At 30.1% G+C, this 12,751-nt stretch overlaps 1 protein-coding gene across 9 annotated transcripts in view; it reads right to left on the bottom strand.

Annotated features, from left to right (window-relative positions):
• Positions 1 to 2,123: 2,123 nt before the first annotated feature.
• LOC143071744 (uncharacterized) overlaps positions 2,124 to 12,751 on the bottom strand; it is a 57,287-nt gene continuing 46,659 nt past the window's right edge. For all 9 annotated transcript variants that reach the window (XM_076246268.1, XM_076246270.1, XM_076246271.1 and 6 more), the window contains 2 exons: positions 10,248 to 10,337; positions 2,124 to 6,777 (listed from right to left, as the gene is read on the bottom strand). In XM_076246268.1, coding sequence (XP_076102383.1) covers positions 6,589 to 6,777; positions 10,248 to 10,337 — 279 coding nt within the window. In that variant the 3' untranslated portion in view covers positions 2,124 to 6,588. The remainder of the gene's footprint in view (positions 6,778 to 10,247; positions 10,338 to 12,751) is intronic.

Raw genomic sequence — 12,751 nt, 5'->3', positions numbered from 1 at the left:
ATGAGTAAATGCACGGACACAACAGTTTTTAAACTTTCAAGAACCGTAACTCCTGAACGGTAAAAGTCAAAATCGTCATTATTGAACTTGACCTCCATTTTGTTGTCAGTAACAACATATTAAAATTTTAAAAGGTTTGGTTGAATGCTTCATGAGTAAATGCACGGACAACATTTGGTTGCCGCCCGCCTTACATCCCCAAATCAATAACCGACATTTTTGACACAAAAATCCGGTTAAAAAGATAAGGATCTTGTTACAAGTAAAATGAGTATTCATATGTTAACACCCTTTACACCTATCATATTGGAATTGTCATATTTATACAAAATGAATATTCAACACCAAAATATTTCCCTAATTCACTATGTAACAATCCCCAGAACAACAGGTTACCATACCTTAAAACATTTATTTTACTCTGAGCTAACCTATCATTACTCCTATTCTTAAATAGTGCATCATTTGAGGAGAAGCAGCAAATACTAATTTTGAAGTTCTTGGTTTATGACAAGGATAATTTATATGCCATATGGTAGTATACCTCCGACAACAAATTTTAAATGTTAATGTTCTATCGTATATATGGGGCCTCAATGGCCGAGTGGTCTAAGTAGTTAATACTGTAATCCCTAGCCAGTCAACACTGAGATTGTGAGTGACCTTAATTGACTAGGATTGTCATTTTTCCTATCGAAGGTCATGGTTTTCGCCAGGGACTCTGGCTTCCTCTGCCAATATTAAACTGGCTGCCACAAAATAGCATAAAAGCAGTGCTTAAAACTGGCATTTAAATACAGAAAATCAAATCAAATCCTATGGTATATATATACTGAGGAACAATCTTAAACCTGAAAATTTAACTGCATCAGACCATGTAGCTCGATCAATAAAAACACAATTTTTAGGTTTATAAATATTTATTACTTAACTTCATATTTAAACTATGAAATAATAGTTTGTAGGATTTTCTTTATAAATATGGTATTTCTATTGAGCAACAAACATCAACAAAAAATATACACTATCTGTAACAACATAGACATTAAGTTTTGTACCCAGGAGTTATCTCCCATATCACAACCTTATTTAATATCACAAATTTTCCATTTTTCTTTCAGAACATTGACATTGTCCTATTATTTTTCAAAGTATTTCAAGACACATAAATTGCATTGACTTTCAAACTGGTGTTGGGTTAAACTATAAAATGAGATATTTGAAGGAGACAGTATCATTCAGTTTACAGACCACATTTTTTTTTATCTTCAGCATAAGAAGCTAATTGATAAATGATTTAGGATGGTTGTATGAGCCATCAGAAAGGTTGTCATATTGAAGCATCACCAGACCTCATCAATGACAGAGAACAGATCTAAATATATGAAGTTTTATTTCCTATACTCTTTTCACAGCAACATGAATCATCTCTTTTGATGTTTGCTTGCATTGAGTCATTTTTCACAATTCTTATAAGGGATGACTTTAAAATTATGACAGTGGTCTCATTTATTTTCATTGGTTACAATATTCATGGATTGAGGAAAACTTGTATTTTGTGTATACTTGATTTCAGGGTTTTGCCAATCTCTGCATACAAAGCCTATATAAACTTGGACTATACCAACAAAACCCATGAATATCAGTATCTAATGAATAATGATGAATCCACAGTATTTAATTACTGAAAAGGAAAAGAAACATAAGATATCATAATACAAATTGACATATTGGTCTATAACAGATTTGAAATAAGATTTTTAGCATAGAATGGATAACTTTTGATGGTAGCTTTTCTAAAGACTTTCCAATGCCATTACAAATTAAAGAACCTTAGTGAGCACGCTCACATACCCCACGTCCCCACATTGTCATTGGAGAAATTAAATAAGTATAAGAAAAAAAAATTGTATAAGAAAAAATATTGAATAATAATTTCCTGTCAATATACATAGTATGTCCTTATTATCTACAAAATTTCATGAAATTCTGTTGTGTGTTTTCAGAGGAGTTGAGATGACAAACTGTTGCAGAAGTACATTGAGAATAAGTTCAAAGGGGCATAACTCCTAGAAAAAAAATTGAACCGTAATTTCCTGTTGATATGCACATCTACAAAGTTTCATGAAATTCTGTTGTGTGGTTTGAGAGGAGTTGCGATGACAAACTGTTGCAGTAGTACATTAAAGGAAATAAGTTCAAAGGGGCGTAACTCCTAGAAAAAAAATTGAATCGCAATTTCCCGTCGATAGGCACAACTACATAGTATGTCCTTATTATCTGAAAAGGTTTCGTGAAATTCTGTTGTGTGGTTTGAGAGGAGTTGCAATGACAAACTGTTGCAGTAGTACATTAAAGTAAATAAGTTCAAAGGGGCGTAACTCCTAGAAAAAAAATTGAATCGCAATTTCCCGTCGATATGCACAACTACATAGTTTGTCCTTATTATCTGAAAAGGTTTCGTGAAATTCTGTAGTGTGGTTTGAGAGGAGTTGCGATGACAAACTGTTGCAGTAGTACATTAAAGTAAATAAGTTCAAAGGGGCGTAACTCCTAGAAAAAAAATTGAATCGCAATTTCCCGTCGATATGCACAACTACATAACATAGCATGTCCTTATTATCTGAAAAGGTTTCCTGAAATTCTGTTGTGTGGTTTGAGAGGAGTTGCGATGACAAGAAACAGGACTGACGGACTGACGGACGGACGGACGGACGGACGGACGGACGGGTCAAAAACATTATACCCTCCGCAACTTCGTTGCGTGGGGTATAATAATATCATATACTATCATCAACTTGTACATGTGCACTGGTTATAATGTCATTTTAGTTACCAAGGGAGACAACTCTAAATATTATACATTTAACATGGGATTACACAGTAAATTGAAAAAGGCACTAGGGATCTGGTATAAATAACCAATTACAGAAACATATTGAACTCTATACAATGGATGGTGTTTTCTATATTTACAACTTTAATAAAAAAAAAGACACAAATATAATTTACTAGCTGTATATCGGATACCATTAGCACTATCTGTTTTGAAAAGAGCAGAGTATGATAAAATTAAAAGGAATAAAAGGAGATGAGCAGCAAACAACAATGAAAATAAAATGGAACATTTCATTTGACAATAGGGCAAACATTATACCAAGCTTGATGAGTTTTTTTTTGTCAGGTTTGAGTTTTTTATATGCCAACAAGGGTTTTATGCACAAGTAAAGAAGGACAAAACATGTCAAACTCATTCAAAAATTGTTAAGATCTGACTAACTCCCTGAAGCCATTATAAAATTGAGGAAGGAAATGGGGAATGTGTCAAAGCAACAACAACCCGACCATAGAGCAGACAACAGATAACCTGTTTATTTTTGTTTTACTTGTGCTGTAGGGCGTTCCCCATTACATTAACCACACATCTCCTTTTACTCATATTACTTAACCCCCTTCCACAATTTTAATTTTAGGAATGTTTAATGGTTTGGCTTCATGAGGTATCTTTCTGATTTTATATATGTAGTAATTATCATGCTGAATTATTATGAGGCATTGAGTTTAGTACCAGGCTGTAACCAGAATTATAATTTACAAAGAAACAGACTCCATGTATTCAGATGGATAATTAGATGATATAGTTATAATCATTCAATTCTAATAATATAGCACCATTTTGAATATGAATTTTTGACACAGCTATGAGGGATGGAGGTAGTCAAAGTTTATCAAAGTCAAAATTCTTTGTACAGGGTTCCAAAAAAAATGGTTTTCTGATTACATTATTACATAAAAAGAGTCCACCAAGTTAGGTTTCACAGTTAACATCAGTATAAAGAAAGATCCAACCAAGTTAAGTTTCACAGTAGACAAATTCCAGAAAGTTAGGTTTAACAGTTAACTATAATTGACAAGGTTCAGTTTAAATATGGTTTTGATACTTTCATTAACATTAAACAAATATGGGACATTCAAGAAGGCATATTAACAAAAGATATAAAATTCTTAAGTGATTTGAGAGCAATTTTAATGACTGCTCTGTTTAGAGTTGATCATTTTTTGGTGTACAGTAACAAATATTTGAAGAATATGAAACCATGAACAATGTACTACAAAAAACATAAAAAATGAGTTTACAATAAGCTGTAAATACTTTTAGAAAACAAATGAGTAATGATATATATAAACAAGTAAGCAATGAGATTTATGAACGTGATAATTCACTGTATAATAATTCTGATACAATATAAATAAATCAATAAAATATACATAAATATTTGTAAGTTTTTTCTGGCAAGACAAATATACACTGTTATCAATCAAAGAATTTTCATTTTGTGTTTCGGACATCCCTAGAATGTTTTTTTATCTCATCAATGAAGTAGATATTGCATTTGCTAAAAAACACTCAGTCAATATTATAAAATGAATGCATTGTCAGTATAAAACATGTTCCCATCATGTATATAAAATCTTTGCTATATACAGTCAATACTGCATAGGTGGTTTAAACAAGTTTGTCTATGCCACAGTTAAGAGAAACATAGAATTTGATTGGCTGAACACGTATGTCTTCCTTGGACACAGTTCAAAATCGGGAACCATCATATTTTCGTGTAGATTTTCACAAAATCATGTTTTAGAGGGTTTTTCACGATCACGATCGTGCAATCGTGACAAAGGGTCAAAATCGTGTAATACAGGCCTAAATCGTGAAAGTTGGCAGGTATGCAGTTTGGTCTCATGGAGTTGTTTCATTTCAGAAAACAATCATGTTAACATTGCATACAAATTTATGATACATTTATAAAAAAAATATTTTACTTCATATCTTATTTCATGAACTTTTCATCATTGAAAACTGAACTGACCCCTTAGTTTTATACACAAGTATAAAAAGATATGGTATGATTGCCAATGAGACAACTCTCCACAAGAGACCAAATCATGAAATGACACAGAAATTAACAATTGTATATGCAAGTCATAAATTAATCTTATTTCCAACAGATTTTTTAGTAAGTAGTGAATTTAACATTAATATTAAAACTTATAAAGCAAGAAAATCATCCATGTTTTCAAATCAGTCATATTTCAATACAAAAAATATTTTAATGAGAAACATTTTTGGCTCTGCTGTTTATAAATTAATCACATAGCTAACTTTTACCCGTATCACTTACTTCACAAATATTTTCATTCAATTTTTGCAGATTTCGTAATGTAATGTAACGGTGAAAAATGTAATAAAAAAAGAAATTAAAAAAAAAATGATGATGCTATGAAAAATTGTTCAAAGAACTAATGTTTAAAATTAGAATAACAAATTTCTTTAGAATATCAGAATTTAAAAAAGAAGAATTTGTTTTGCAGTGATATGCATATGTATTTAATACAACACTGCAAATGTATTCAGATTTTGTACTATTTTTTACACAGTACCTGACCTGATGGTGTTTTTTATTTATTAAAACATATAGCAGAGGACAAGGTTTACAAAGGGTCAAAATTAGCCTAATCTGGCCATAATACCACTACTATTTATACACTGTAATTTCTTATTTGCACAACACATTATTAACTACAAAGTTATGTCCCCTTACACATGCATTATTTTAGTTAAATGCCAATTTTGGTCCTCTTTTTAATAATTATAACAGTTTATGGAAAATGTTAACTTTGGCCAACATCATTGCTTCCCAAATTTGTTATGTCCAATGATTCAATATAAACATTGGCACCTTTTGGTTACAGAAAACTTTGGATGGCAAGTTGTGGCCAATGTTTTCATGAAGGGTTTTTTTTTTATCACAGAAATACACATAAGCATTATTTTTTTGACATCTTTAAATAATGCTGACTTTGGGACATTATTTATTTATATGAAAGAATTGATTTATCAGGCATTTAGGATTTTAAAATTTATCCCTTTTAAAACCAAGTAGCGATTTTTTTTAATCATTAATGATAATGTTGAAATCCATGGCCATATTTGGGTAAAAGTGAACCTTATCCTATGCTGTAGTTGGAAATTGATTAATGTTTGGTAGCAGAATAAAAAGTATGTGTCCCTTGTTGTAATACAATTGTATGTGCTGAAGTTACGTTAAAAAATAATCAATCAAATTCAATCAATTAAAAACTATAAAAAATAGACAATCATGTGATTTTGTACAAATATCTAAATGCTGTACATTTGTACCAACAAAAATTCTCTCATCCACAACTTTTTAAATTGAAATTCCAAATTTTTAGCTATATAGTAAAATTCATATAAAAGGAACTACATAATGTTATGATAAAATGATTTGAATTTTAATGCAATATCTTTTCTCCAAAATCTTTTACAATAAAAATAATATCTTCATATTCTTTGACCATGAATAGATGACGTACTGACATCAAGAAAATTGTTCTGCCCATTTTTCATCAATGGTAAATATAATTTGTAGGGACATCTTATTAAAATGATCATAAATTCTGTTTGCATCTAATATAATACCCTGCTTTTTTCATCTCCACATTTTGTAATTATGTTTGCTGCTTTATGACTACATAACTGTATATAAAGCCCCATTTTTATTCTAATCATGACTGCTTTTGCCCAACAAATATGACTAAAACCACCACAACTCCAATCACAACACAAAATGTAAATACTGCACATATAAGGCGTAGAATTCGACTTCGTCTCTTTCTTGCTATTGTTTGTTGGATTAGTTTGTCATAGTTGACCGCCCCTTCACTGCCAATACTTTCTATGTCATTGTCTACATCCTGTAATGTTATAAAGTAAATATTTGTGTACTTCAATAAACACAATTCTAAGTAATAAACAATAGTCATCAACATTTGTTTTATTAATAGAAAAATTATTTCCTCTTCTTTTGTCATTTAAAATATGTCATATTTATTTTCATTTCTTGTTTTGTCATTAAGCAAGCCCTTGATTTTATCATGTATACAGTTTTACATTTTGTCATGTTGGGCTCTAGCTAACAATACATTATGGGTTTTGCTCCTTGTTGAAGGCTAAACACTTAACCTGTAGCTGCTTACATCCATATGACATTTGGATTCTTGTGGATAGTTGTCTCCATTTGAAATCATCCCACATCTCCTTATTTTCTCAAGGGGGCTCGGGGTATAAATAATTATTTTTTTTAATTTAGGATTTCGCTATAATTTTTTATAAATGAACTTTATCATATACTTAATAGAAAAATGAAATAAAAAAAAATTGGGTCACCATTCATTTAGGCTCACAATCTGCCTCCGAAAGAAGCATACATTTTTGTTAATGTTTATTTTTTCTGTTGAACTAATAGGAGAAATAGAGGTAATATCGAAATAAAAAACAACCTAATTACAGAAATCTCTTAAATTTTACAATTTTTTAGTTTATGTACAGCTTATTTGAAAACAATAATAAAAAATATAGGTCACTACTGTGTTCAAAAAGATATTTCAATTTTGATGCCAAAAATGGCATTTTTTGCACCAAAGGGAGATAATTTGGAGCTTTTTCAATGATATTAACATTTTAAAAGTCATCTGGGGCCAAACCGAATCGATTCTTTTTGGTTGATTTTTGTATCATATCATAAAGTAATTTCTTATAGTGTAATAAATAAAATTTGTAATGAAAAAAACAAATGTTTAGTTTTTTTGCTGAAATTTTTGTACCCGCGAGCCACACTTTTATATGGACTTATACGGGCGGTCTTAAACTTAAAATGAGAGTTTTTCCTCCTTCATGTTGAAGGCTTCACTGTGACTTTGTGATGAAGAACAGCAATAAAAGCACTGATCCTTTGCACTTTGTATGTGTTTTTTTGTTGTTGTGCATCGACTTGATTTTGTGTCATAGATATAGGAAGATGTGGTATGAGTGCCAATGAGGCAACTCTCCATCCAAATAACAATTTATAAAAGTAAACCATTATAGGTCAATTTATAGCCTTCAACACGGAGCCTTGGCTCACACCGAACAACAAGCTATAAAGGGCCCCAAAATACTAGTAAAACCATTCAAACAAGAAAACCAATGGTCTAATCTATATAAAAAACAAGAAATGAGAAACATGTATAAATTACATAAACAACGTTTTAATGGTACAAAACCTTCTCCCTTTTTCTGAAACAATAGGATGTATAATGCCATAACCTTTGTTTTTCTATTAATTTATCAAGTCGTAAAAAAAATGTCTATATCACTTGATTGCATTTATTCAGGACAAAAGATTAAGATATCTCTTGAGCTAACAATGTAAAACTACTGCACTATGGTTTATGACTGGGTTACACCATGCATGTACTTCTAGTGAAATTAAAGTGTAATTGATGGATTTGTAACAAAAAGGTGCGTGTAGCAATTGATCACAATTTATTCAGGACTGAAGATTAAGATTGTATATTGGTTTGAAGTCAAATGTTAATTTTCATTCTGTCTATCAAAGAAGGTCACAATTATTTCATTGAAATGACAAATTACAATAATTTAGATATCACTCAAGTATTTAACTGTCAAGTCAATCATTTATTACCTCCCTTAGACCAAACTATGCATGTGATGTGTTTGTCTAATATTGTCATCCAGACAATAATTCTAGCATGACCATTTGACACAGAATACAGTTTACCTTACTGAGATGTATTTTATCAATAAATTACTCCTGCCATACTTAGAAAAATAAAAATCCCATTTAATTTTCACTTGAAATTTTACGTCACATCTTTTTCATTAAATCAGCACCAATACAAGAAGAAACATTCATAAAAACTAGATGTGTCAAAGCGACACGAATGGTCCCAGCTCAAAAAGTTGAAAAATCTGCAATTTCAATAACACATGTGGACACAAACATGATGGTAGTCTTACATATAAAAAATTAGCTCAAAATCTGGATGCGTTAGAAAAAAAAGTCTGTAATCTGTGATTTTCAACAATTTTCAAAGTTGTAAACCCTTAATTTTGGCAAAAATTAGTGGAGCGGAACAAGGGTAAAACTATATGGCACCGACAACTTCGTTGTGGGGCCATTAAAATTAACAAGATTTTTACTTTTATACATTATGAAGGTACCCCCATTACTACCTGTAAGTGACAACAAGAGCAAACATTAGTCCAATTAACCTATACAGTTATTAAATTCAAAATAAGTAACATCAGTCCAATTAACCTACAGTTATTAAATCTGTAACATACTTGGTGTAGATAATTAAGTAAATTAATTATTTAGAAATAAGAGATGTAAGTGTTATGACACATTTATAGATGTGAAATAATTACAACAATTAAAGAGGACATCTATCATGTTGACACTGAGAGCAAATTCCTGCATACATTAACTTATTACTTCCAGTTACAAAGGAGGATGCTAACTTAAATTGTTTTAAAATATATATACAGGTAGTGTTTGAAAACCTACATAGGGAAAATTTATTTCAGTATTTGAAAACTGATTTGGACAGGCTAAAACCAGTGCAATAAGCAATCCAAATTAAACAAGTTGTAACTTATTCCTAGGAACTTATTACAAAATATCTAAGTACAAAATGTATTACCAACAATGAAGGATTTTTTTAGTTAGTTATTTTCTACATCTATAAATGTTATAACATCATTTACCTTTAGCTTAGTAGCAATTTACACTTAACATACAAAATAAGTATTTGTTGATTTTTTTGTGTTCTATTCTATATTCAGTTTATTATGTAATAGACATTTTTTATGTAACTTTATTTGATAATAAATCATCATTCTTTAAAGAGATCATAAATGTATCAATTACCTAAAGTTTGGATGCAATCAGCCTTTCCTAAATGCATAGAATTCTTTTACCAATTTTGTTTTTACTACTAATAAAAGGCAGTTGGAGTCGTCAACCATGATTAAACTGTATTGTAAAGATTTTATCTGTTCTATATATGGTGTACAGAAATTTCTATTTTTATATGAGGATGTTTTCTTCACTAAAGTTGCTTTCATGTGGAAACAACCTTTCTGATCAATACAAGTGAAAACATACAATAACAGGACAAGAATCAAATGAAAAAAGACAATTTACTCCATGAAATTTAGAAAATTTCAGAAAGTTACTTAGACTAATTTTTAAATTCTAGAACTCGTAGAAGTGAAATTTTTGTAATAAAAGAAAGTATATTTCATTAATCTGATCTCAATCTTTAAGTAACTGTTTACTGAAACAGGCATAACAAAATAAAGAAATAATAAAAGTAATTACGAGTCCAGCATGTCTGCTTGGTCCCTGTTCTCCACCATGAGAGGTTAAATAATTCTTCATGTAGGCTGGTGTATTCAGGTTATCATCATACTGAAACACAAATCCAAACATATGTAATATTGAAAATAAAAATGGGAATTAAAGCATAGAGACAACAACTTGACCAAAGAGCAGAAAACAGCCAAAGGCCACCAATAGGTCTTCAACACAATTAGAAAATCCTGCACCCAGAGACAGACTTCAAATGGACCCTAAACAAAAATGTATACTAGTTCAGTAAAAATGGACGTCACACTTAACTCTGAAACATATAAATGAACCAAAAATTTAAAAAAACAACCATACAGACTAAACTTATATATATTTACTTTTGTGATGAAATGGCTACATAAAATATCTATAAGTATGGACATCACAGCTTGTCAGGATTAAGATTGATATTTATTTCTGATCTTTAATTGATATTTTTTTTATTTAGTTTTAGTAGTTTACAATGTTATTAAAGATTTTTTTTATTGTTCTACTTTAAAGTTCTTTGGTGAAAGAATCAAAAATTATCCATAGCAGCATCTGATCTTTCAATTTAAAAATAAAGAGAAGTCGTATGAATGAGACAACTATCCATTAAAGACCAAATGACAAGGCCAAACAATTACAGATCATGTGCAGTGTTCAACAATGAGCAAAACCCCACTGTAAACGGCTATGACTTACAAAATCTAAAACAATTCAAAAGAGAAAACCCATAGCCTGATTCTATATTACTACAATGACTCCTATAAGAAGTAGACTGTCTGGTATATTTTTTTCCAATAAGTAGATGATAAGTAGACCTTATAACAACTTTTATACCTCTCAATTTTCTCTTTTTGTAAAGGCTAACACGATAATAGACAATACAATTACACTTGCATTTTATACATATGGTGAACAGTTCTTTTTTCAGCCCTGGCAGCCATGTTGGTTGGCAGGCACATTTTTTTTCAACGAGATACCCTATTAAGGATTATTGTGTCCAAGTTTGGTTTTATTTGGCTAAGTACTTTTTTCGAAATTAGACTTTTGTAAAAGATAACAGAAGATAGATTTAAAAACAGACAAAGGACACAAAATTATAGCAAAAGGTCCCTTTGGCATTAAAATAAAGTCCCATGAAAACTAGAACGAAAGTGTCAAACATTTCTGTGTTGCTGCATTGATGTTTCCATATATATAGAAAACTTTTAGATATTACAGCTCAACAACATTGGTATACCACAACACTGACATTTAATTAAAGTTCAAAAATTTTAGTCATGTATACCATTTTATAATGCTTCAATAACTTTTCATTTTCTGGTTATAAATTATTCTTTTGACTGATTTGACTTGCATATCAAGATGCACTTTATTTTTTTTTTATTGAAAGTGAGTATTTAATTTTATTAGAATTTTATGGTTATCAAGCTGAGTCAGACTACTATATCTAAGGTGATTTTTTGTAATAAAAAAAAATCTAGTTGAAACATTATGTCATTATCCAAAATAGGAAACTGAAAAAATATAAAGTACAACCTAACCACACAGACATCCAAAAGTGCAAGATAATTGGGTGTTTCAGATAGATTTCAAGGCCATTAATTTGTTTGACTGAACTTTCAAAAATTATACTGGGTTTTAAAAAAAATCAAATCTCCTCTCTTTAATCTTTGAGTAGGTGTAACATTATGCTGTCTCCATATTTACATAGTACTTTACTGCTACATTGTCACAAACCAAGTAACTGTAACATTATTAAACAATATTTTAAACAGGTGATTAATATTCTATTGAAATATAAAAAAAAAAAGGCTGAAAACCGTTAAAAGGAAAAAATGCTTAATATCATAAATATGTAAAAGATGTTTTTTTATCATTACTCATATTTATTTTTCCAATAAAACTGAAAGGCAACATTAATCATTTGTGGCTTTTTGATGTGTATGAAAGGGGGTACCAATTACTGAACACTTAAGACTAAAATAGATTCGGCTAATTTTATTTTCACAAAATTTAGAGATTATATAAACTTTGATCTGTTGACTAAAATATAAAAATTTCAAGAAATTTGAACCACATAATTTACAAGAATTATTGCATTGAATCTATATAATATAGAAGTTTGACAAGCACTAAAGTTCATCAGCCTGAAGCTTGAATTCCCTTTACAATTAAAATTGATAATGGAAATGGGGAATATGTCAAAGAGACAACAACCTGTCCAAAGAGCAGAAAATAGCCGAAGGCCACCAGGCAATGAGTCTTCAACACTGAGAAAATCCAGCACCCAAAGGAAGTCCTCATCAATAGTATGTGATTAAAACGTTCAACTAATTTTAAAAAACTCCCTTATGTGTTCTGTACCCTCTTAATATAATAACTAATTTATTACATTTTCAAAATTGAATTTCTATGAAATAATAAAGTGGAAAAAACCCGTCAAATCCTTGACTGTTTTAACATGTCTTAATTATTAGTTATCTAAG

The sequence above is a fragment of the Mytilus galloprovincialis genome, chromosome 4 (assembly GCF_965363235.1).
Source record: "Mytilus galloprovincialis chromosome 4, xbMytGall1.hap1.1, whole genome shotgun sequence".
NCBI lineage: Eukaryota > Metazoa > Mollusca > Bivalvia > Mytilida > Mytilidae > Mytilus > Mytilus galloprovincialis.
Note: the sequence above shows the minus strand (reverse complement) of the source record. Positions and strands in the feature narration are given on the sequence as shown.